This window comes from Cydia fagiglandana, chromosome Z (genome assembly GCF_963556715.1).
Source record: "Cydia fagiglandana chromosome Z, ilCydFagi1.1, whole genome shotgun sequence".
Lineage (NCBI taxonomy): Eukaryota > Metazoa > Arthropoda > Insecta > Lepidoptera > Tortricidae > Cydia > Cydia fagiglandana.
In genome coordinates, this window is record NC_085959.1 from 13680399 (window position 1) to 13707590 (window position 27192).

The 27192-nt window shown below is 37.3% G+C and overlaps 1 protein-coding gene across 1 annotated transcript; it reads right to left on the bottom strand.

The window, feature by feature from the left end:
* Positions 1-436: 436 nt before the first annotated feature.
* Positions 437-26697, bottom strand: LOC134678677 (putative fatty acyl-CoA reductase CG5065). Its single transcript, XM_063537327.1, has 8 exons — positions 26617-26697; positions 10533-10733; positions 7167-7475; positions 6076-6271; positions 5047-5245; positions 4477-4716; positions 3334-3591; positions 437-2217 (listed from the first exon to the last, which is right to left on the bottom strand). The coding sequence occupies exons 2-8, from the start codon at positions 10728-10730 to the stop codon at positions 2061-2063; spliced, it is 1557 nt and encodes a 518-aa protein (XP_063393397.1). The 5' UTR covers positions 10731-10733; positions 26617-26697; the 3' UTR covers positions 437-2060.
* Between the last annotated feature and the right edge of the window lie 495 nt (positions 26698-27192).

Consider the following 27192-nt stretch of genomic DNA (forward strand, 5'->3'; position numbering starts at 1 on the left):
ATGGTCTGTAGTCTGACGAGATGCTAAATATTTTTAGGAACAATTATGGCATGTAACCATACTTCTGCCCCACCCTTTAAAAAATGCTGGGTATGATTACAGTTGACGAAAAGTTAAAACAAAAGTTAATTGTATATCTCAGTCAGCAGCAGAAGTCGCTGAATTGATTATGGGGAAACTTACTTCATCAGTTTCCGGTAAAAAAGCGAGTGAGTACACACAATTGGGACATACGTAACAGTAGATACTTTTGGACTGGTAAAATGGGGCAAGCGGGGTCCTGGAAATATCATCAAATATCATTTATGGTTCGCAGGCTAGCGAAAAATATGACGTGATTAATGGACGACCTCGTACATCAAAAGACACTGACTACGTATAAGTATAATTTAAACAAAAATATAGAATTTTGTAATTTTTTTTATTAATAGGTCATCTTAGCCCCGGGCCATAACATAATAGTGAAAGGCGGTTTTAATCCTAAATATGTAAGGTTCCTCAGGACAAATGCGCTCATGGGATAACTGCGGCTATTGCGGCAACACAGTTTGATGTGTGGGTTTAGTGCGACACAGTATGATGGAAAGTGCGGCCACGGAGAACGGATTCTAACTCTTACGACGCCATACTAGTAATTGGCGAATATACGCAGTTATCCCATGAGCGTAACTGTCCCAACTGGCCTAATGAGCTGATTGATTAACATATTATAATAAGAAGCCGATTATAGGTGTATAACTTTAAAACCTACACCAAATATACAGAACCTAAAGATTAATAGTGTGTTAACGAATCAGAAAGTGATTATACTATGTACATATTTATACAGAGTGGGCAGATATATTTGCATTTGTAAATAATTTTCTATGGGTTTGATACGTAGATAACGTGCACCGAATGGAAGTACCCACTTTCTTAAAAATATTTACACTCTTCCTTAACCATACAACATTACTAATATACCTAATTAACTTCAGTTCCATTTCTTTTGGTCTTCATATTGAGTGAAACCAATCTTAAAATGAACAAATAGTTTTATGTAGGTATTGAGACCAAAATTGATTCAGTCAAGCGTGATAATTTTTGTATATGTGACGTTCCACAGGAAAAGATACCTTATGGCGGTACGCTGTTATTCACGACGCTCCAATACGAATTAAGCTGCTACGCGTTGTAAGCGCCAACCGCCGTAAGGTACCTTTTTCCGTGGACGTCACATATAATAATAAGTAGGTACAGTCAGCTTTAGAGGTAGAAAGAGCTGATATCCACTACATACTCGTAGAAGTTTGTATGCAGTTGTAGGGGGTTAACTATCTCTACAGCTGACTGTAGTAACGAAGCTTCAAAAATTTGGTGGAAGCATACATTAACAATGTTCTAAGTCATAACCTGACGATAGAGTGCCTCCGTGTACTCGTATAAACATAATCGAATGCCCTGGTGTCGTTTTCGAGAATCTTATGAACAAATATTTTGCTACGAGTATATACAGTAAGCTGCAGTTCTATGCAGGGGGGGTCAGTTAACTCTGAAGCGTACTGTACATGATTCACATGATGTAATCCGCAGGCAAAATTTTCATTTCTCAACACTTGTAGTAACGTGTCAGACAGTTTTCCTTGATCCTTATCACCTACGACAATGTCTTACGATTTCACGCCCCAAAACAAAAGTCGTAACATTTCAATATTATAATAAGTATACATTACGATACAAGTGCGAAAAGTAGGAAATTCGCAACGAGTGGCGGTAAATTATAACACGACCGAACCTTTTCGCACCTGTATTGTACGTTTTTCAGTACATATGGCCCTTAAAAATTTTGACATAGGCAAGTGTTGTCCTTAGTGTCGCTCTAGGGTACACGCACTCGTAACGCCTTGACAATAAAGGCGTGCTCAGATATTTGTGAGCACCTTGGCCGCTCCGATATATCTGATGGCGACTGTACCTAGTGCTATTATTTATTCTGTGCCTAGGGCGGTAAAGTTATTTATTTATTATTATTTAAAAAATACATATCACCATATGTACTGTAAATGAACTTTAGTTGCATATTAGTCAGATTTGATTAATGGGCCCAGGAAAGGTAGGTGTTTCACCACCGGCTCGCCCAACGAGAACACATAGCGGACTGGCTCGAACCAGGCGACGAAGAAGGACAGCACGAAGCACCAGAACACTATCTTCAGTATGATGTCCAACACGAACAAGCTGTAAAAAAAATATGTTTTGCGATTAATTGTCAAGAACGAGTAAGGGCTCATTTAAAGACGATGCGAGAAATCGCAAGCGGGTTTCATTATGGTAACATTCCATTTCTAACCGCAGCTGCACTGCCGGTACTGAACGCGTCGCTGTCATTGTCAATTTCCATTTTAAAATTGACAGTTGTGCAGCTGTCGTTGGAAATGGAATGTTACCCTTTCTTTGCGGGCTTTGATCGGTCGATTGAATTGGACGTAACCAACAGTCCGCAATGTAACTTAAATCGCTTGCGAGTTCGCGCGTCGTCGAAATCTGCCCTAGACTAGTTTGGGGAGAGCGGGAACGAAATCAAAATTTCACTTATAAAATGGTATGCTATTTTGGATTGATTAGGTGCATTTGTGCTTCAGCAATTATTATTTAAACAGAGGCCCTAGTTCTAAAGGCCCCATGCAGTACACAATGGGCCATTGCCGGCCACTCCAAGGGACGCAGCCATGCGGTAGAATGAGATAGCAATATCACTTGCTCCCTCTAACGCATAAATGCGTCCCTTGGAATGGCCGGCGATGGCCCATTGTGTACTGGGGCCTTAAGAGCCGTAATAGGTACCTAATACCATATTGCAGAAAACCGGGCAAGTGCGAGTCGGACTCGCGCACGAAGGGTTCCGTACCATAATGAAAAAAAAAACGGAAAAAAATGCAAAAAAAAAACGGTCACCCATCCAAGTACCTACTGACCACGCCCGACGTAGCTTAACTTTGGTCAAAAATCACGTTTGTTGTATGGGAGCCCCATTTAAATCTTTATTTTATTCTGTTTTTAGTATTTGTTGTTATAGCGGCAACAGAAATACATCATCTGTGAAAATTTCAACTGTCTAGCTATCACGGTTCGTGAGATACAGCCTGGTGACAGACAGACGGACGGACGGACGGACGGACGGACGGACAGCGAAGTCTTAGTAATAGGGTCCCGTTTTACCTTTTGGGTACGGAACCCTAAAAAATCATGTATAACGATGCGTAAAGGCAAGTATTTTTTTACTTTCGGGATTAATAATCGAAGGCAAAATAAAATGCGAAATTATATTTTAACTAGTTATAGAAGATTACTCACAAGTTATGGTACATTCTATTGTACTTGATTTTCGTGAAGTCCTCTTTCAGGCAGAATTGGCGTCCGCCTTCCACTGCGTTAATCATGTACTCTTCCCTGTCTATATTGTCTACGTAAGTTGAGAATAACTCATTCTCTTCGTCTGACAAGTTTGTATGGATGGCGTCATAGTTAGGGCAGGGGAAGTACCACTCTCGCGTGGTGAAGTATTGCAGCACTTCCAACCCTTGGGATATTCTATCTTGTATCCTTATCATGCTGTAAATAAAGTACAATTTATAGTTATTATATTATTACTAATTATTTAAAATAACCATAACGCTGTAGGTTACCTAACTAATATAAGCTCTTACTACAATAACCGCATGATAACCTGTCGCTTATTAAGTTTTGGTCCATGGAATAAAATTATAAATTCTAAACGTCGGGTAACAATACTTTGCTGTAGTGGTAGTCAAGTCAATCATGAACCAGGCGTCTAACCGAAATATTTGCACAAAACTTCAGAAATAAATAATACTACCAAGATATAAATTTGTACCTGTGACTATATATACACAGTTCAGATATCTAACCTAAGTCACTTGCATCTATTTTTAACGAAGGTCACCTAAACATATTTATTTCTAATACTGTTGTATTTAATCGTTAGGTATTAAAGTGTGATTAACTCTTATTAGTTATTGATCATTACACCATCAGTTAATGCTTATATGCGATCAGCAGGATGTTGAAATCTTGTCGACCGACAAGGACAACTATAGAGGATACGTCAAAAGGTCATCCACTTAAACAATTTACATTTGCATCTCAGACACACTTGTTACTATTTCAATGTAGGTACATTATACACACAATACTACCATTTATTTATTGATATTACAATTTTTTTTGAAACAAGGAGTTTTTCAGAACGTATGTACGAAATATCATTTGATATTTACTACTGGCTTTTCGGTGAAGGAAAACATCGTGAGGAAACCTGCATACATCTGCGAAGAAATTCAAAGGTGTATGTGAAGTCCCCAATCCGCATTGGGCTAACGTGGGGACTATAGCCCAAGTCCTCTCGCGCATGAGAGGAGGCCTGTGCCCAGCAGTGGGACGTATATAGGCTGAATTATTATTTCATTGTATACTTACAATCGTTTCTGTCCAGTGATTAAAAGAAGAAAATCAATGAGATACGCCGGGCCCAAATGGAAGAGAATGCGTTTAGTTTCGTGCAGAAAGTAGTTGGTGGTAATGTCCCCGTTCGGGTACCACAGCGGCCAGGCCAAGGGGTATTCCCGGGCATACTTCTTCCCTATATTTAATACTTCTCCCCATGTGGTTGGTTTTAGGTGTCCACCATTCAAGTTGTAAATGGGTATGTGTTCGGATCTGAAATAATTTAAAGCATAAGTAGTAGAATTAAATATCCTAAGTCATTTAGCACAGCTAGCACAACCAATGAATTTGGTTTGACCTCATTTTTAGTATCAGTCGAGACGAAGTTTTATTGCGGATCCTGAACACATCATAGAGGAACCCATAGTAAGTGTTTAGATAAAGCTATTTATGTAACTGTTCATAATTTGGCATTAAAACACTAGTGATGAATTTTTATGAAACTCGCTTTCAGCTCGTGTGATGCCTTTCTTTATGTGAATGACCGCGTGAGAAAATGTCAACCGATTTTGACACCATGTGGTTTGTAATCGTTACACTTACTTTGTTTTCTTCATCACTTCAATCATTACGAGAGCGATGAGGCCATTGATGCAAATATCGACGGGGATGACCTGCGCGTTCAAACTGCCGTCGCACAGCATGGTCCTGATGACGCCCTTGCCGGCGCCCAGCATCACGCCCACCGGCCCGTTGAGGCTGTCCACCCAGCCGGGAATGGGATCCTTGAGTGACGGGCACACTGAAATATGTAGACACATTTATAACCTCTAGCCGCCCAGAGACCTATAAAAAGGTCTCCTGTTCCATTCTAATTTGAACTTTATGTTGACAAAATAAAAATTCGTTTTGCTTGGCAAGGTTTGACGTATATGCGGCCAGAGGATAAACAAAAACTGTACTTTATTCAATGATACCTACAAGAAATATAGAGTGACGTTTTCTCCTAGTTTCGTTAATTTTATATGTCCATTGTAGGTCCATAACATATGACTCTCTCCTCCTAGCTAAAGCCAGGCCAAAAAAAGTTTGCAGCGGATTTGATAGCCCACGCAGTGCAAGTGTCAATTCTACGTCATAATTTCATAGAAATTTGACGTTTAGAATAACACTTGTACTGCTATCAAATCCGCTGCAGACTATTCTTGGTCTGACTCTATCAATCCCACATGGTGGCCTCCACTTCGCCCTGTCTACGACAGGATAACGTGCACTCACTCATGTCCTATAACACTACATCCTTCCATCTTGTTCTGGGTCATAACATATGACTATACTTAGTTAACAAAAGAGCCACAATGTCTTAAAATTTAATTTTTAATCTTGGTGAACAACTAGTGTTCAATTGTCTGAATAATAGGCAAGCCGGTGGGAACCAAGTCATATGGACACCCCACCACTGGTTCTTACAGCTATTTGTTTAAACAACTTAATTCTGATGGCAATCCTCAATTAGGAACTACCTACGAGTACCTAATAGTTAGCTATTAATGGTTGCTATTAATGCATTTGTGAGAAAGGGGTAAATAATCGAGGCTTGTAACGTTTTATAAATAAGTACCACCTACTTACCAATCGTGGGTCTAGCAATGACGCAAGGTAATTCAGGGTACGCGTCCATGACCAGACTCTCGGCGAGTCGTTTGGTGTACGTGTATGAGTTCGGATGATGGTTGAGCAGAGACGGCGTCAGCAGAGCCATCTGTTTCTCATCCAGGAAGTCGCACAGGCGCATGATGTCGTGGGGGTCCGCGGTCGGAGAATGGAACTGAAATTGAACTAGAGTATGAATCGAGATCTCAACGCACTATACCTATAAATAAGTACCTCAACATTTTCATGGACTCGCTGCAGTCACCGCCACAGGCGTTCGTTTACTAGGTTTCCGTACCCAAAGGGTAAAAACGGGACCCTATTAGTAAGACTCCACTTTCCGTCTGTCCATCTGTCTGTCTGTCTGTCACCAGGCTGTATCTCATGAACCGTGATAGCTAAACAGTTATTTTCACAGATGATGTATTTCTGTTGCCGCTATAACAACAAACACCTAAAAGTTCGGAACCCTCGGTGGGCGAGTCCTACTCGCACTCGTCCGGTTTTTTTTGTAAAATGTTACTTAAGTACTCCTCGAGACACATCACCGAGCTGAAGGTATACCATTTTAACTACAAAGGCCCCTGCTTACCCCCCGAACTCATTTTCTGTTTACACGTTTACATTAATAAGTCCACCTCATACTAAATTAGTTTGTGAGTGCCAACGTGTGGTGACCGTGAGTATTTTTATGTGGCCCATCTAATAAGTACCTAAATACCTCAGTGATAATATGTGAGTGCAATAAGTTATCTTAAATCTTATCGCTATCTAACTTAGTTCTAATTCTAACGCTTTCTAAATTACTTTCTTATCTCGTAGTCTTTATTCGCGTTTGCCTCTCGATTATTTATAATAAGTTATTCATTTACAAATAGTAACAACGACGATATAGTCAGACCGTAAAAAGTCTGCAGCTATTTTGATAGCCCACGCAGTACAAGTGTCATTTTAAACGTCAAACTTCTATGAAAATTATGACGTATACACAACACTTACACTGCGTGGGCTATCAAATCCGCTGCAGACTTTGTTTGTTGCAACTATAGTAACAAATTCTGGAACCATACCTTTTCTTCCAATACTCTATAATCAGGATAGCAAAAAGCTGTCGATAAGTGCACAAACATATCCAGCTTCTTAAACTTCCTGGCAACATTCAGAGCGCGTAAGGTCCCCGCTGTGTTCATAGCCACACTGTCCTTTAGCGGCGACTCCAACCTCAAGGTCGCGGCAAAATGGAACACCACCGATACCTCTTCGGACATGGTATCCATGTCCTTGCTGGAAACACCTAAGTCCTCGTATAGGACATCTCCCTGGATTGGGACAATTTTTTTGAGAGCACTCTTTTTCTCATTTTTTATTCTCTCGAAAACCTGTAACAATTTAGTTAAATATTATGTACTTATGTAAGATGTAAAATAGTATCTTGTTTACTTATTAGGGATGCAAGACTCAGCGAATGTTTTTACCTACTAAATACCGGGTGTGGCCTGTAACACGAGCAAATAATTAAAACATAGATTGTACTCCTCAAACGGTTACACTTTTGTTCAACAACTTTTAAAAATTATGAAATATTTAGACTCCCTATTTTTCATACAAAATAAATATTATCTTCAATGGACGCCATCGCCACGCCATATCATTGTGATTGACGTTGCTTGTCACGCCTAAAACATAACAAAATATACCTATACATACAAACATGAACGCCGAAAACAATACACTCTTTTTGTTTGGGCAGTCGTGTAAAATTTCGCAATTATTGCGTCTTAGAATAAACTTTAAAGTGCATTCCAAATCAAACCACAACTTATTTTTAAAAGTCGTTGAACAAATGTTGGTCAGTATGAGGAGTACAGCCTACAGTTTAATTTTTTGCTCATATTACAGGCCACACCCGGTATAAAATAAACTTTTGCAAAAATTAGTCATCGTTCTCATGAAATTTTCTCGGTATGTTTTTCTCCACTTCAATATTGCTAAACCTTCTTACAGTTAGTTTCGTTTTCTATACTTAATGATTGATGACATGAAATAGACGACCATGAGTTACGTAAATGTTAAATGCAACAGTCGTCATTGAGCAATAATCCCTTAATAATAAATTAATAACGGAAACTTTCAAAGTGGAATCTTACATTGAGAATTTCCATGAATGAATGTTTCCAGAAATTGCTGGAATTTGGAGAATGGTCTGCGACTTACACATTAGGTACTAAGGATATACCTAGGTACGAATATGACGACAAATATTAGCATTTCTCATGAATTTTCAAAAACATTTTACGTAAATATATGCACGCGCGAGAACAGACACTGGAGCTTGTAGACCATAGAGGTACAATAATATAGACATGACACGGGGGATGGGCCAAACGACCGAACGAGATGCACTTATGGAAATTTCAGTAGGAGTAGCAGAGAAAGCGGTATACAGGGTGATTCATGAGACGTGAGCAGGACTAATCCTGCACACTCAGTAACTGGTAATTGATCGATCACCGTCGTATTTAGGTGAAACAACCACACTTTTTCCTATTTTTCAACTTTTTGGTGAGGGCAAATTTAATTCTCTACAATCATGGTCACCCTGCAAGACCTAATTAATAAACATAAAACCTCTTTTACGAAGAAAATAAAATGTCAAACCTGAGTAAGATACGAGTTTTCAAAAGTAACCAGACCGTGATGACGTTGATGACATTCAATTTGACACAGAATATCGGTAGTTTAGTATTCTAATGTTAGGGTGACCATCCATGTCGTAAATAAATTGATGACTTTTTTTTTCAACACGACTAGAAAATTAACGGTAACCTCACTAATACTGATAGGAAACAGTTGCTTATAATTTACGAAATGCGCAGTGTTAGTCCTGCTCACGTCTCCTGAATCACCCTGTATATTGCTTGTCCTTGTCACAGTCTCACTTTTTGTTTGTTCCCCACCAAAAATATAGTATGGTTTATGGTGGGCAACAAATAACCCGACCGAATTACGTAGATTGTTTTTGGTATGTTGTCAGGAATGTTAAAACGTTTTAATATTGTCGCTTTGCGTATGTTTTGTCCCTCACGGAGGCACGCGTATATTTAGCTCATCTATGTAGTACTCCGTTCAGCCACCAGCAGTGCGTATTCCTCTTTTTGTGTTAGGGTCCAGGCTTCGCATCCGTACATCAAGATCGGTCTGATTATAGTTTTGTATATACGGAGTTTCATCTTTCTGGTCATTAGCCTGGACACCAACACTTTGTGAAGAGCAGCTGTGCACCGGAGAGCGTTCTGAATTCGGGTTTGGATCTCCTCTTCCCTCCGATTGCTGTCTGTGACGGAAGATACTGGGACCCACTCGCGGAGAAGATGGCTCGTGGAGGATACGCAGGAACCAGGAAATCGAAGATCTAGTGGCCGAGCCCAATATAGTAGGAGAAACGAAAGCCTCAAGACTCCGATGGCTCGGGCACGTGGTCCGTATGGGTGAAGATCGAGCGGTTTGGAGAGCGTACTCGGGCCGTCCGGATGGTCGACGACCGGTTGGGCGTCCTAGGTATCGCTGGTGCGATGAGGTCGTGAAAGATCTGAACGAGCTCGGTGCCGTCGATTGGACAGAAACGGCGCTAGACAGAGAAGCATGGCGTTCCTTAGTGTCAGAGGCCAAGATCCACTTCGGGTCGCTGCGCCACGGCAGTAAGTAAGTAAGTATGTAGTACTAGGTCTATGTTGTAGACAGTCGTCTACCGTACGTAGACAACCCTAATGTACCTAAGCATCTTGAACGAATCGAAAATTATATGCATCTACTACAAAGGGCTTACGAGGTAAAAATTCCTGGGAAAGTTACTTCTGACAAGATTCTACAATCGCACTAAATATAAAACAACGGGTTGCACTCCGGGAGTGCCGACAGAAGTGAAAACTCAATGACTAGTCCAAAATGTCTGCAGCACTATGTATAATTGACCCATCCTCCTTTCTAATGAAAAACTTTAGTTCCGAAATTGCTGGCCAGTGAGTTTAAATAAATTTGTAGCGTTAATTGTTTAAAATTCGAATAGAAATTGTAAAGTTACCTTGCAGACCTCGCATCTGAATATATTTGGTCATGATATTTTGAGTTTTATTCACCAGTGCTAGAGTTCACTTTTATTTGCAATTTCATCAAGATATATTAGCTTTATTGAATTATATTTGATTGATATAAAGTTAGAATGTAACTGTGAGCTTTATTGTTGACCTGTGATAATGATACGTTATGTTATGACTAAAAGTTCTTTGGTGAATAACATTGTCCGTGACACATGACGTCAGCGTTACGTTACGCGTTACGCGTTACGCTGTATCGAGTTTGTGATTTTTTTCCCCACGTCAAAAAGCGCACAGCGCCGCTGAAGAAGTTTTCACTTCAAAAAGTAAATATTAACTTACCGGGGACCGTTGCATGTCCTCCCAGCGCTGTTTGATAGATTTGCCCCTTTTCGACCTGATTAATATGTATACATTTCCGATGTCGGGTATGGTGTACAGCAGCTTCTCAATGAGCACCTTGCCCATGAAGCCAGATCCGCCCGTCACCAGGATGTTCCTGCCCTTGTAGAATTCTCTAATTGACGGCTTGGCTTCCATTTTCTGTAAAAAGATTATAGATTATTATATAGTATAGATTAGTTTAGTAGTTAGTTTGAGCTACTAAACCACTGGGACAAAGCCCCTTAAGAGGACCTATGTCCTCTCCATGCAAATTTATGCGTGATAAGTACCGTAGGTTTTGTACTTTTATACATATGTAGGACCGTTGAAAAAGTATCTCACCCCAAACGGGGTACACGCGATTTGTAAAAAAGTTCAATTTAAAAAAACGTAAGTAATCGGAACAAGAATTTTTTAATCATTTGTCATAAAACTTTCAAATCGTCAATGAATAGCGGCAATATTCTTGACAGAAATTTGTAACCCTGAACTTCGCTACCAAAGAATAAACACAAACCGCAGCCGTCACGTAGTGCTCGGATGAGTTTTAGGTAAATATGGGGTCAACAGGTGTAATTACTGTCGTGGTTTTGTCAACCTTCGGCTGTTAACCTTGGCGGTAGCGCTAAAATACTTTATTCAAAAAACGTAGGCGGTAAAGTCTTCCAAACCTCTCATAAGTTTGTATCTTTCGACGTAACAGAGACAACATTTATGCCGTGACAATCGGCCCAATTCGAACTTTAAGATGCGTCCGTTAATAGATCTAGAAACGATATGGATTACATATTTCAGTGTAAATTTTGACGTTTCTTCACACAAAAACGTTACTTTTGACACTAACACATCTAATCCATATCGTTTCTAGATCTATTAATTGACGTATCTTAAAGTTCGAGGCGGGCAGAATCAGTCTCGAAATTTTGAAAGACAGGTGGTGACTCGCTAACTCATTGAGTGCCCCACAATAGCCGCACGCGGCGCCCGCTCAGTGCGACAATAGGGCAAAATTTTGGAGTGGCTGTGAGGTTGTCGAAAGGTAAGTCTGCGGAAGGCAGATTCCGGTATTCCGTTTAGCAGGCCACCGGCATTATGATATTTTACACTAATTTCCAACTTGGAGCATAGGTCTTGCCTTGCAGCTCCACTCTGGCCGGCCAGTCAAGGCAAACATAGAGGGAAGGGCGAGATGAAAAAATGTCCTCTGGAACAGGGGTCCGCGAAGTCGCTCACCGTCAGCTCGCCACAAGTGGCCCCCACCACGGGGTCATTATTAATATTTATTATTTTTGACATAGCTATTATTTTTATATAACTTCTTTATATATTGTATATAACTTCCCCTTAACTACGTATATCATCACCCTTCGGGTACGGACCCCTATAAACTACCCAAGGTAGTTTAATTACACGAGCGAAATAAATAATTAAATATATACATACAAACATGAACGTTGAAAACAATAGGACTCTTTTTTTTTGGCAGTCGTGTAAAAAGTGCGTTACAACGTATTTAGTGTAATATGTTTATATTGTGTGTAGGTACGTTGTATGTACAAGGTCTGTCTATCCGAGTAAAACTCACATTACTCACTAAATCTCGTCTGACCGCAATTAGGCAACCGATTTTATTTAGGTATCCGGTTCCGATGCAAATATTCATTAGGTATCCCTAAATAGATGTCGCACAACTCGCACCGTGCCGGCCGTACCCACTCGTAGAATCTATGTACTATGTATCGGATAAATTATCATAAGTTCTCTCGTATCGGATGCCTTGCCTAGACGCACCAACTAAACCAGCCAGCCAGCAGCGGGATATATGTCTGTATGTCACTATAATACAATACACACATATAGAGTTGTCTCGCTCAAACATCGGAGCGACGTGCGACTCGGATCCAGTGTGCTAAGCGCCTTAATATTTTATGACCTTTACAAACCTCTTATGTCGCATGCAATTTTTGTTACACTACAGCATATATCTATAAACATTGATTGAGGGCGCTGTTATTCTCTTGTGGGTATGTATAGGGTGACAGTTCAGGGGGCCGATTTTTGAATTTCGACCGCTCGATTTCGTGTATTTCGTTCAATAATATCTCCAGTACTCGGCATTTAAATTCTACTAATAGACTTGAAAACGAGTGGTCACTGGTCAAAACCACTGATCGATTCCCAATTTCTATCGCTCGTATTTCAAAAATTAGTTTTTATCATTTTTCCACCAATTTTCGAGTGACGAAATCAAGCGCTCGAATTTCAAAAATCGGCCCCTCAGTATAGTAAATGAAAAAAATAGTGCCAGTGAAATTCTGCAACATGGCTCGTGATCAACAGTGATCATATATTCCTGGTCAGGCTTAGTCTTTGTTATCTTGTTCCGCGCTAACTTTACTATTTTACCTATTTTTATAAATATATTCTTTTTATTAAAATTGGGTAATATAATGTCACCCAATAAGATAAATTATACAAAATATTAATATGATTTAATTATTGGGGCATCAAAATGAAACATTCTTTGCATTTCTCATGCTCTGAAAGGGTTATTGTTGTTCTAAAAGGTGTGCAGAAAATGATACGTTTCTGCACTAGAGCATTTTAGGTTCCAAGTACGATTTTTTTACGATAAGCAATTGAAATTTGAGTATATTGAATGATGATCCTTGATCAAGGATCGTCATGATTTTCACTAAGTACGCAACAAGCTTTATACATAAAATGTACAACGTGCGCCATCGGCATTTAATGTACCTACCGGTAGGTTAGCAGACGCAAACGCGACGTAATAATTATCTACTTACGAGTATCAGAAACCTTGCTGTAGGTACAAGTATGTACTTACATTTGGGCCCGTTGATCACTGTACCGTCGTTTTCTATTATTACGCTCCGCTTACATTTTATTACGATGATGAAACTATTCTTACAATTTGGAGCATCAATCCAGTAAGTTCAACAAGAATAAGTACAGCAAGAGGTAGGGTAGTTATTGGCCAGTATTTAGTAATTGGCCAATCTTAATAATAAGGTTTCAATTGGTTCGTTTCTTTCTGATTTGTAAGGAGTGGCCATTATTCTAACCTCTTGGGGTTCAATGTCCTAATTCTAGTACAAATTACCTCCAATGAAATTTAAATCTTAATGAAATGGAATAGAGTTTCTTTTATTTTGTTTCGTTCGATTTTAAAACAAAACAAATTCAACTCTATTTTCTAATACCGTTGATTCAAATTCGATTGCCAATTTTCCTTGTATGGTGGGCCGCTAGAGGCTAATAAAGGTACTGGCCAATAACTATAGCAGTCACCCTATATGTTTTCCATATTTTTACACGACTGCCCAAACAAAAAGAGTGTATTGTTTTCAGGGTTCATGTTTGTATGTGAGTATCTTTATTCCACCATAACTTCTGAATGCCTTAACCGATTTAGATAAATGATATATCATTAGAACCCTTACGTCATCCCGACTAACATAGGCTATGTGACGTCATAATAATTATACATATTTCCTTTTTACAACAAGATAAACTGCATGCATGCAACAATGCATGATAAACTGTGAGCGGTGGTGGCCGAGTGGATATGACGCCTGACTTTCAATCCGGAGGTCGCGGGTTCAAATCCTGGCTCGTACCAATGAGTTTTTCGGAACTTATATACGAAATATCATTTGATATTTACCATTTACTTTTCGGTGAAGGAAAACATCGTGAGGAAACCTGCATACATCATCTGCGAAGAAATTCAAAAGGTGTATGTGAAGTCCCCAATCCGCATTGGGCTAGCGTGGGGACTATAGCCCAAGCCCTCTCGCGCATGAGAGGAGGCCTGTGCCCAGCAGTGGGACGTATATATGCTGAATGGTGGTGGTGGTGGATGATAAACTGAAAATCGAAGGCCCTATCTAAAATAACAATCGTTGATAGAAAACTCCAATCGGAACTTAAATAATGTGCGAAATAGTAACTTGACTTTTCGTAGCATGTCACCCCGATACAGAGCTTTTCTTTTCATTTGGCGTTTGTCGTGGGCAGGAGGCAGACTGAAGACTACTTGACGACTTGTTACTTCTATTTTTCGTAGATGTTTACTATTGTTTCTTAGGTATGGTATGCGCAAGTGTGTATATACTCGTACATACCTATCTTACGATAAGCACCAGTTCACAAGATAAGACAAACTTAAAAAATCTCCATGCTAACCAAACCAAATATACGTAGGTATAACTACGGAAATCTTAGTCATCGCACTTAAGCAAACAAGAACTTGAACAAACATCACACGAACCAGCACGAACTAATGAACTATTTGAAACTGACCTGGGGGCCGATTTTTGAATTTTGACCATTCGATTTCGTGTATTTCGTTAAATAATATATCCACTACTAGGCATTTAAATTCTACTAATAGAATTGAAAACGAGTGGTCAATACCAATAGATTCCAAATGTCGATCGCTCGTATTTACAAAAAATTTGCATTTTCCCGTTTTCCACCGATTTTCGAGTGACGAAATCGAGCGATCGAAATTCAAAAATTGGCGCCCTGACCGATCTCCAGCGATAGGCTACAATATTTTCGAGAAAGAAAAAAAGTGAATAAAATAAGTAAATATAAAACGACTAATAAAACTCGCTATTCCTGGACAGTTCAAATTCTCGCTTGCATGCAAAAAAGCTCGTTCATAGCTGCTTATTTCGTTCTCGCTAATCGTTGACAGTGAGTCAATGTTTTTAATACGAACTAAATTTACTCTTGGATTAATAAAGAAATATTTTAAGTTAAATCATGTTTTATAGTATACACACCTCGGCCAGTAAAATAAGAAAGCCTCACATCACATGTAATTGACGACCGAGGCGAAGCCGAGATTTATTACTTTGCTACCCTAGTATGTAATATATACTTAGCAAACTATTACACTAGCATGTCAAAAGTAACTATTTGAACAGCCAAAAATGTTCCACGCATGTTGTAATCTAATTTAAATAGCATAACTAGAAAGTCAGATGTACAAAAATTTGAGCACTAAAAATAATAACTAAAAACTGTACCTACAGCAGTCGCAAAATATACGTTTGACGATTTTTAAGAGACTTTATTTTGATGTGTAATGTGTACCCGTCTACTTAAAAGAAAAACTGGTATAAAAAAATGTTTATTGACTTTGTTAAGGTACCGTAAAATGGGGTAAGTTAAGTAAGGATTACGAGGGCAGTTGGGTTATGAATGGGGTGTGGGGGGGATGGTAGGGGGTAGATGGTAGGTATTTTTAGACCAGAGGTATCACATTGTTTCGTAAATACTTTATTCTCTTGAGAAGTCAATCTATTGTAATATTGTGTCAATTCTAGCAATTGTCCCATCTCACTTGGCGCAAGCACACCTACCTTAATTTTGAAACCAAACTATATATGTATTTACCTATATAATGATGCGCTGTCCAAAGCGTTATTTTTTGCCTTTTTGTTTTTTTGGGTACTAAAGGTAAAATACTTTAAGTTAACACTGTCCTGCTAAGGCAAAAGGCGGTATCTTGGTGACCTTAGTAGCTGGAGATGACGCAATGTGGAGCGATGCAGAGATTTTCAAGGTGGAAGTATTTAAAACTGACCTTTGTGGGAATATGAATGATTGGAACGCTTTCACCTCTTTATGGAAACTTTCCGAATCCAAAAGTAGTTAACGGAAATAACCCACCTCATGTAACTTATCTTATACCTTTAAACGAGTAATTCTTGTATATGTATTTATATTATACGAGTGTATATTTATACATATAAAGTGTCATTCTACGAGTATAGAACTTGCTAACTATGTCAACAAACCACCATATTGAAACTGTCACTGAATGATGACTTCAGTATGGCGGTTTGCGCGGTTTGTTTACATAGTTTTGAGCTTTTTATATGTTTTCTGAGCAAAGCTCGGTTTCCCAGATGTTTAAGGTTAAAGCTTCCATTAGAGAGCCACATTAATAGTATCAATAGCCTATTTAAAATAGTTTTTGCTCTAAAATCTTAAGCTAGAGTTCGTCCATGCTAAGTTGGCAGCGATTTTGATAGCTCAGGCGGTGCTATTGTTATTTTAAATATATGTATTAACTTCTATGAGATTATGACGTTTAAATAACACTTGTAACCATCTGGGCTATTAAAATCGGTGCCAACTTAGCTTATACTAACTACTTACGTACCATCTACTCAAAGGAGCACAACTATTACCTTTGCGTATATGTATTCCACTAATTGATTAATAAAAATAAAAACATATTCACTTGTAAACAATGAAAAAAATATCCTTGACCCCTAATGTTAAGAATAAATGCCACCTTCACCAGCATATTTAAGGAGTTGATGAGTAAATTATTTCTTACTTGGCAAAACGTACTTAATATACCTACTACGTAAAAGGCGAATTAAGGCGTATTATGGATCGCTTTATCCACGTGTAATATAACTGTCACTTTTTAACTCCGCGGGATAAAACGTGACGGACACCTTTTTATCACACTGTCACGTAGACAAAAACGACCCTCATATCCGTACGGTCGTGAAAAGTGAAAAATTTACCGCTTCGGTACAGTAGGCAGTTAGTATTGGCATTGTATCGGGCAGTAGTTAGTATGTCAGTTGGTCCGAATGAAAATGAGTTGATGTTTCCATTTTTCCTTTGATTTGAAAGAAAGAAAGAAAATACATTTATTTACGTCAACAGACCAGTTAAATTACAAATTTTATTTCTAATTCTAGTTGTTTTAATGGATTTTGATCTACACGCTACGCCTTGCCACAAGAACACAAGCACATACTTAAAGGCGCCAAGCGCCATATTAAATTATATATACTGGCGGCCGATTTTTGAAATTCGATCGCTCGATTTCTTGTATATAAATATCTCCACTATTAAGCATTTAAGTTCTACTAATAGAATAGAAAACGAGTGGTCAATACCACTAGATTCCCAATGTATATCGGTCGTATTCCTAAAATTTGCATTTCACCGTTTTCCGAGTGACGAAATCGAACGATCGAGATTCAAAAATCGGTCCCCAGTTAAATATGTGCATTGTGATGATATTAACTACAAACTACAAGTACCTACTTGTACAATTAGATAAGAAATTAATTGCATCTGTTTATAAAAAATCTTAGGAACCTATCTGGACATTACGTAGCTACGGCGAACAGCATTTTTGTTATTATTGATTGTGATATTACTGCTATGCGAATAACTATTAATAAAAGTATATGGATCGACAGCCTTCAGTAGGAAGAATGTCAGGGCCTTGAGGGCGGTTACTTAACGATACAAGTATTGCGACAATAATGTTGTGTAAATTATAACTACATACATATTTACAAAAACACAGTTAAGTAGTTTACCCACTACCAATAACTTAAGTCAGTACTGGAAAAAGGGAGGTGTCAGTTTTCGCTACAAAACCTGACTAGATATTTAGATTTTTAAAATAAAAATACATGTTAAGTATTGCACGGGCTACATTTTTTCAACGATTGCCTATTGGCTGATACGAAACCGCTACAAAAGTGTGGGTTACTCTAATGTAACACTAATGATTTATACACACATTGCATAGGCACCCGACTCGTCGTAGCTACGACCGTAGGTGCGTAGGTATATGTAGTTCGACGAGAGATTCACAGTTAGCATCAAAATTATTTAAATGAGTATGAAATATCACGTCATGTAATCTTTTGGAGAAAAGATGAACAATGTTAAATAAAGTAACCTAATACCCTGAGTTTACAAAATTAATCTAATTATTTGTAACGGATTGGATAATTTCAAATTATTATTACGAGTAACCTACCTTAAACTAGGTACTACATATGTTCTTTCTTGGTTGCTTGAGTGGGATTTGTACTACAAACCAAACCATGGAACACAGTCTCCGCCGAGCATTTCCTGCCCGTGTTGTTCCTTTCAAGAATCCTCGTCACATCGAAACGTGAGCGAAATGATGTGAAATGTGAATATAGCGGCCTGCCCTTACTATATGCTTGACTAAATATATAGTGTTTTGAATAGTTAAGTTTTACTGGTTTTCGATACTTACTATCTTGTAAGTATTGATCGAGACTGAATAAAATTGTGTAATTAATTCACTAAACCCGAAATCGGAGTTTAAAGACCCTTGTGCAAAAACAATCGTCTAAGTAAACCGGTCTAGTTACTTTTCGGGAACTTGAGCAATGACCATTTAATCCGGGGTCAAGCCAACTGACGTTCACCAGTTGCATAAGTGGAAATATTCAGTAGTATTCAAATTAGATATCCACCTATGCGTTTTATAAGCAAGACAACTTGTAGCCTAAGTTATGTTTAGAAGTTAAGTCATTCTTGGTACAATGCCTCAGGGGCCTATATTAGATTTAAGCTAGTTTTTTATTTCGTTTAGTAGTACCACTATATATATATTGTATGTAAAAAAAACATTCCTCAATCCAATGTTTTATGGACAAGTAAAAGACCCCTAAACCTACATCTCCTCTCATTTATTAAATTGTAAATTTAATAGTTCTCGAGACACGGTCATTTCTGTCTTCGACTAAATTCACAATGTAACAATTATTAACAACGGACCTACGATAAATAGTTAGAGCGTTCGTTAAGTTTTCGAAACGAAAGCAAAATGCATACGTGTGTACTGTCCTGTGTACCTACATACAAAACTATATTGAGTAGGTAAGGCAGCTCCTGTGTAGGTTCAAGTTAAATTATTTATATCTTTACTTGTATCTCGTTTTTTCAAATAAATGTACATCATGAACATGATTTACAATTTAACCTTTTTAAAGTTTATCTTCACTTGTGTACTTGTAAATAAAATTATAACGGATCTTGACACACTGCTTCTGGTGCGAGGCGGCTGTTCGGCAGGCGACGTAAAATACCCGATCTGTCTGGCCCTGATACTGTGGCAGTGAGTAGGTCGGGGGCAGTCTCATACGAAAAGTAATACAGATTTCGTAATACACCACAAAACCAAAAATGTGGACTCGCTTTTAATAATAAATTGGATTTGGTAATGTCGACAGCTATAAATAGCATTTAACTCCATACTCGTAACATGTTGTAAACAAACTCGACTAAGAAATCGGCGCTGCCTTGAATTGACCTCTGAATTCGTGACGACCATAGATACTACCAGCGGCCAATTAATATGCATGCTTGTCAAAATTTATTATCAAAGTTGAATGACACAACAATATGTGCGTATTCTCTAATTTAAAGACTATTAATACAGTAAAATTATACATTTTGCGTTTGCGTCAAATCCGGTAATTGTGATTTTTTGCAGGCTTGTTTATGATGTTGGCCCAATGAATAATCCAAGTTTGTGACCTTGAGCGCCGAACGCAACTTTGTCAAAAATCGAATAAACCGCAATTTTTTTTAGATTTGGGTGATTATAACCCTAAAGTACTAGTTTTTGATAGTAACTTCCTAGGGCGCTTTTAAAGTAGACTAAATTTGCTACAATAAGACACTAGAATTGTCTCTGTACATCTAATATTTTCCGAGATAGAGCCTTTCAAAATTTTATAATTTTACGTCAGTTCTTAGCTATAATATAAGGGCTAGGTTGGTAATTTATATGGAATTCATCACCGGCACGTTCTACAAAATATTTATATTCCATAAAAAAATGTATGAGTGCCTATTTTGATAAATATTTAAAAATATAAAAATTTAAATATAAAATTTTGAAAGGCTTTATCTCGGAAAATATTAGATGTACAGAGACAATTCTAGTGTCTTATTGTAGCAAATTTAGTCTACTTTAAAAACGACCTAGGAAGTTACTACCAAAAACTAGTACTTTAGGGTTATAATCGCCCAAATCTAAAAAAAATTGCAGTTTATTCTATTTTTGACAAAGTTGCGTTCGGCGCTCGAGGTCACAAACTTGGATTATTCATTGGGCCAACATCATAAACAAGTCTGCATAAAATCAGAACTACCGGATTTGACGCAAAAGAGCCAGGTTACAAAATTCGACAAATTTACTGGATTATATCAAGTGAGCAGTAAGTTTCCAAAGTAATAATTAAACCAGTTTCTTTCATTTCATTTAATACATATGTCTTCCGTCCCGTCAGCAAAGAGGAATAGCAACACGATGTTTTAGTATAGTAATAGGTAAGTTATTATACAGTACATATGGCTCTACTTTTCCGCACTAGTGCGAGAAACAGCACTTTTCGTGTATATGTCAAAAGTTAAAAGGGCCATATGTACTGTAAAACGATACGTGTGACGAGCGAATAAGTAATTAGCAACTCGTATCGATTTAAAACACTCCCTTCGGTCGTGTTTTAATTTATCCCCACTCGTTTCGAATTTCCTCTTTTTCGCACTTGTATCGTAAATATAACTAGTTTAACAAAGGATATTAAAGTAACATAAGTTCTAGCAGCTCCAGCAAAAAAAAATTAAATGAGCTTTTACCCGAGCTTTTTGATATTCCAATTTTTAAAGTTTTTTTTTTGTATAGTTATTATACTTATTATATTTGCCGAACGCAAAAAGCTTTACCGATAGAGAGGTATATGTATAGAAACCTAGATTTTAGTTTTTCGCGGTAGGCCTTCTGGAACGAGTAAAAATTACGCTTATATTTCGAGAAAATAATAATAAACGAACTACTGAAGATATACCTAGGTATATCGGTACCTTATACCAAATCTTTTCCACCCATTGAATGAAGGATGACTCCCGCTAGACCAGGCCGGTGCCGGGCCGGGCCGAAGCTTCCGGGGCGATACGTTTTCTATGGAAAGCACCTAGAGTCAGACCGTGAAAAGTCTGCAGCGATTATGATAGACCACGCAGGGCAAGTGTAATTTTAAACGTCAAACTTCTATGAATTCTATGACTCTGCTATGATTATGACGTATAAATAACACTTACACTGCGTGGGCTATCAAATCCGCTGCAGACTTTTCTTGGTGCGACTCTACCAACGTGATCACCGATCAGCCGTCATAAAAAATAACGTGTCAGTCGCCTCGGCCCGATTTATAGTCAGACCGTAAAAAGTCTGCAGCGATTTTGATAGCCCACGCAGTGAAAGTGTCATTTTAAACGTCAAACTTCTATGAAATTACGACGTATACATAACACTTACACTGCGTGGGCTGTCAAATCCGCTGCAGACTTTGTTTGGTGCGACTATAACGTGATTTATCATAATTTATAAGGGAGCACCCCAATTTACTATTGCGATATTCGATAAATTATGTTATAAAATACGTTTATTTAATAGTAATAGAACCACGTCCATAAATTATTCCTTTAACTTAAATTGAAATTTGAGAAGTCTGATTTAATTTGGTTACCCTAGCATTGAAGCATATCAACATTCGCGTACTTCTCATATTAATTACAATGACACCCTTTCAAGTATCGAATGTAAATATTAATTAGACTTAAATCAGAAACTACCTACAGTAGAATCCGTTTATTATGACTCCGCTTACACTGACCAACCGCTTAATTATTATGACGTAATTACTGTGCGAAGTTTGGTTTTCATATAAAACTCTTTGTGACAAATTCGGATAAGATGACTTCGCTTATAGTGTCAAACCGCTTACTATGACCTAAAAATCCTATTTCTATGAAATTATGTCCGGTTATACTGACACCATCGCTGGTTTTCGTGGCCGTCACCACGTCTTTCCCTGCGAGGACGTTTGGTGCGTTCGTGGCGTGTAAGGTAAGTATTTTAGTTTTGATTCTCAGTGACAAGTTGATATTTGTTACAAATTTAAGAAAACTCATCTCTCACAAAGGAATTTGAGATTCATTTGGAAAACATAACAAAAATAAGAAGTTGTACAACTATGCTTTATATGACATCCGCTTAGTATGACATGTTTGTCAGTTCCCTTCGATGTCATTATAAGGGGATTCCACTGTACTTGTTTTTACAGCTTACAATTTTAATATCACCACGGCAACCTCGGCATATTCCAGCCTTCTTTTTTTTAATTTTGTGGATAGTGTTTAAGTATGACCAGTGATCGTACATTTTCCAGCATTTTCGGTGCAGCGGAGTGGTGTTAACGGAATTGGTATAAATAATTTCAACCCTAATGGTTAATTAGCGTTAATTGCGTTAATATTAACCTTAATTTACCATATCAGTTGAAATTATCTATACCAATTCCGTTAACACCAACACCACTCTGCTGCGCCAAAAATGCTGGAATGTACGATGTCTGAGTATGACAGTTAAAAACAAAACAAAATCGCATTGCATTAACACTTTCGCTTAGCACTTAAGTACCTATTGTTGTTATCGTGGAAAGTCCAAGAAATGTTTCTTTCTGAAGAGAAAAAGAAAAAGGAAGAGATGTTGAATTTCGTCTCTACTATAGACAAGTATATTTATGCGAACAGAGGAAGGTCTAATCGAGAGTCGGGCCAAGCCAATAGAATCTGTTCGGAAATAGAAGAGCCGTGGAATGTATTGGATCCCATATTGTTCTCCACGACTTCTGTTTCCGCACAGACTCTCTAATTGTCTATTATTTATATTATCGCGCTTATCGCACATGACATGATACAATTATTGGTGAAAGTGACATAAATGTGATATGGTATAGGTACCTACCTGATAAACGCGATCATATATTGCTTCTTAAGATATTTAAATCCATTTTAATTTTTAACAAGCAGAAACGTCTGTGATCGTTGCTATTTGGTGGCTCAGATGGCAGAGCGCTGGAGTATCGATCCAGAGGCTGTGAGTTCAAGAGTCACCCAAGACAGTATTTTTTCCACTTTTAAATTTATTTAAATCCATTGTTCGAATGTCAACATTGCATGAATGCATTCAGATATGCTAATTTGTATATTGCGTTTTTGACAGTCAAAAAGATTGGACTCCAATGGGCTCTCCTGTACCAGTCACCTAAGTAGTAGTAGGTACGTAGAGTAGAGTGGGTAGTTAAGTAGAGTAGTAGTAGATACCTAATATACTGCTAACTGCAATTTATGTCCATTGTAATGACTAAGAAGACTTTACACTAACTAGCGCTTACTTACCTATTTTTTTTTTTACTTTTTATGTACTTTTAGTTAATTAGTTTAATTCTTTTTTCTTTGTCTATATTATTTTGCTTATATTAAGTTTAGTTTTTAATTAGTTTTATGTTTAGTTTATTTTAGTTTATTTTTAATTGTATTATTGTATATACATATTTAATGCAATAACTAAATCCAAGTACCTAAGTAATAATAAAGCGATTGATTAACGAGGCTATAAACTAAATCAATATATTGTAGGGAAATAATGAAATGTACACATAATTTTACCATTCCGAATACCTACGTTATTGATAATTTGATATATGACAAAGTTAGTGATATAACAAACGGTGTATCATCATCATCACATTACGGTGATAACTTCCGTGGTTCCAATAGTTAATCGGATTAAAATACACATTTTTTAACATGAGCTATTATATAATTTAGAGGTGACATACAGTTGTAATGCATAATTATTTTCCATCGTATATTCATGGAAGCGTATTACGAAAACTAACGTGGTTGACTGTAGTGTCTGTAGTAGAAGACATCTACCTATTTGAATGCTAGTAGGTAGACATCTACCTATAACAACAGCGATATACATTGTACCTACCTACGTTAAAATATGAAAATAAAAATTTTTACATGTGGGAAAAACGATTTCACCTTGTACTATGATCCCAGAGCCAGGCCAGGCCTAGGCTCTCTTTTCCCAGGGCGAAATGTATGAAATTTAGGTGTTTTCGTCGGTATTTGGTTGAAGTCCGACTAGCCTACAAATCTATGGCATTAATTTCGTCTAGTAATACCACTGTATATATCTTGTTTGTAATTAAATGATTTTATAGGGCATTAATAATAATATACCGGGTGTGGCCTGTAACACGAGCAAATAATTAAAACATAGATTGTACTCCTCAAACGATGACACTTTTGTTCAACAACTTTTAAAAATTATGAAGTATTTAAAGTCCAAATTTTTCATACAAAATAAATATTATCTTCAATAGACGCCATCGCCACGCCATATCATTGTAATTGACGTTGCTTGTCACGCCTTAAACGTAAGAAAATTCGCAATACAATACAATATTGCGTCTTGGAATAAACTTTAAAGTGCATTAAAAATCAAACCACAAGTTATTTTTAAAAGTCGCTGAACAAATGTTGGTCAGTATGAGGAGTACAGCCTACAATTAAACTTTTTGCTCATATTGCAGGCCACACCCGGTATAGATAGCAACATCTACATATACCGTAAAAGTATATAACTTTGCCCTTTAACGTAATTTTCCCACCGCGTCACAGTTCAGTAAAAGCGAAATAACATAAAAGTAGTTAAAAAAAGGTAATCTAAGAAAGTATGTAATTTAAAAAAGTTCTGTGAATATGATGTGCAAGAATTGATAGACCGGTAAAGGGTATATTAAGCTCAGAAAGCAATCAAATAAAGACTGTAAGTATAAAAAAATAGAACGTATCTTGAAGGTCTAACGGATAATACGGACAATCTAAAACATTATGAAAGAATAATAGTGACTGAAACTGGAAATAAGAACAATAAAATGACATATGTTACTAGTACTTTATAGGTAAGTATTTATGGTTTCTACGGAATGAATTAGCCTCACTTCCTTTAGAACTAAGAAGTCATTAGCCAGATTAGCCTTCATCTTTGGACTGTGTACGGAAAATCTGCGTTTTCATTGTTTACCAGCGAATGTTTTAAAATTGTTAAATTCGATACAGACGATTATTTTTCGAGTTACATAACTTGTTGTTACGAAAAACAATTTGGGTACCTAATCGCTATTTCGCGTTGGTAGAGAAAGTTAATTGGACCGTTTCGGCGGGCATGGTACAGTCGTCATCAGCAGACACCCAACCCAAAAGTTACGCATGCGGACTGCACTAATGATCTCTTGGCTGTCATTTGTTTTATTTTGATAATGCGTGTAGTAAATTAGAGTCATTATAGCATAGTTACACAGCCGTATTCGAACAATGAGATACGTCAAATACTAGACATTGAAACGATATGGATTAGATATGTCAGTGTCAAACAAGTGTCAAAAGTGACGTTTTTGTTTGAAGAAATGTAAATTTTGACACTTGTTTGACACTGACATATCTAATCCATATCGTTTCAATATCTAGTATTTGACGTATCTCATTGTTCTTATACGGCTGACAGTCAGCATCAATGGTGGGTAGTATAACCACATTAACAACGAGTCAATACTATCTGCCACCCTCGAATATTTTTCCATATACTAGATATAGAGTCACCATTCTAACTCGGCAGCGATTTTGATTATTTTTCAAACGTTAAACTTCTATGAAATTGTGACGTTTAAAATATCTTATACTCTTATGTACCTCGACAGCTTGTGTTCAAAGTTATCTGCAACAAATCTAAGGGTGTTCTGGTAGACCTTCAAGCCGGGTTATGTATTTTTAGCTTATGTTATTGTTTTAATAAACGGTACGTATAAAAACTAGGTATTACTTACAATCATCATACGTATCACTTCGTTTCGTACCTTCTCATGCGAGTATGACACTAGTCCTACAGCTAGTTATTATAATTACCTACCTTCTGTGAAGTTATGTTATGATAATAGTGACCTTACTCTAAGCATTATTATCATAGTTTAGATACCTACGATATGCATTAATGAATGAATAAATAGTAACTTATCCCTTTATATTTAGAATAGTTTTAAAATAATGAGAGAGACAATGTTACTTTCTGAATATTCCTACTTATACGTAACTGTGAACAATTGAAAACATGGAAGAAAAATCTACACTTGCATTTCGAAAACTCGATGAAAAAATGAATCATTGATAAAAATCATAATTATCACTTTATAAAATTCGTGTTAGCGGATATGAAAGTGAAACCATCAAGTTTTCGGCATTATTGGGGCAGAGCATCGTTGCATAAGTAAAAAAAAAAACTCACCGTATCTTTTTGTGAGGTAAAGTATAGCGGTCACTAGAGCCTTTTATATGCAGCCTTCTCTCGCGCGCTGTCAAAACGGACTGACGCGGACGCAGCCTCCGCTATTATTTAATGACGCTTCCAAAACAACTTCAAAATAGTGGCTGGCGCTCTTTTTACCGGGTCTCACGCTAGTTTTTATTAATTTTGAACTCTAAAGCACTAAGTATAGACACAGAGGGGTGTTATGAGTTTAATTTGTCTAGACTTCTAGCTTACCTATAGGTCACCTGTGTCTCTCTGTAGACCGGTTTGTTTCATCGTCTGGGATTTCACAAGCTTTAATTTATTAATTTTATTGTCACTGTCTCGTATCTATAAATAACCACAACTTCTCATTTCCGATTGTGTTATAATTTTGCATATTTATAAATAGCTGCGTATTTTTAGTTTCCAAAATATTTTAATTTATTTTTGCTAATTTGTACTTTTTCTCATTAATCAATGTTCCAATTAGTATGATCTCATTATTTATGAAAATTAGCAGGTACCTACCTAATGATGATAGCAGTGCTGTGTTTATCAAAAGCTTGTAAG

Coding starts and splice junctions, on each gene's coding strand:
- LOC134678677 (XM_063537327.1), bottom strand. CDS start 10,730: ATGGAAGCCAAGCCGTCAATTAGAGAATTCTACAAGGGCAGGAACATC. Junction 6,272..7,166: donor ATAGAGTATTGGAAGAAAAG/GTATGGTTCCAG, acceptor GTTCAATTTCAG/TTCCATTCTCCGACCGCGGA. Junction 4,717..5,046: donor GAAGTGATGAAGAAAACAAA/GTAAGTGTAACG, acceptor AAATTATTTCAG/ATCCGAACACATACCCATTT.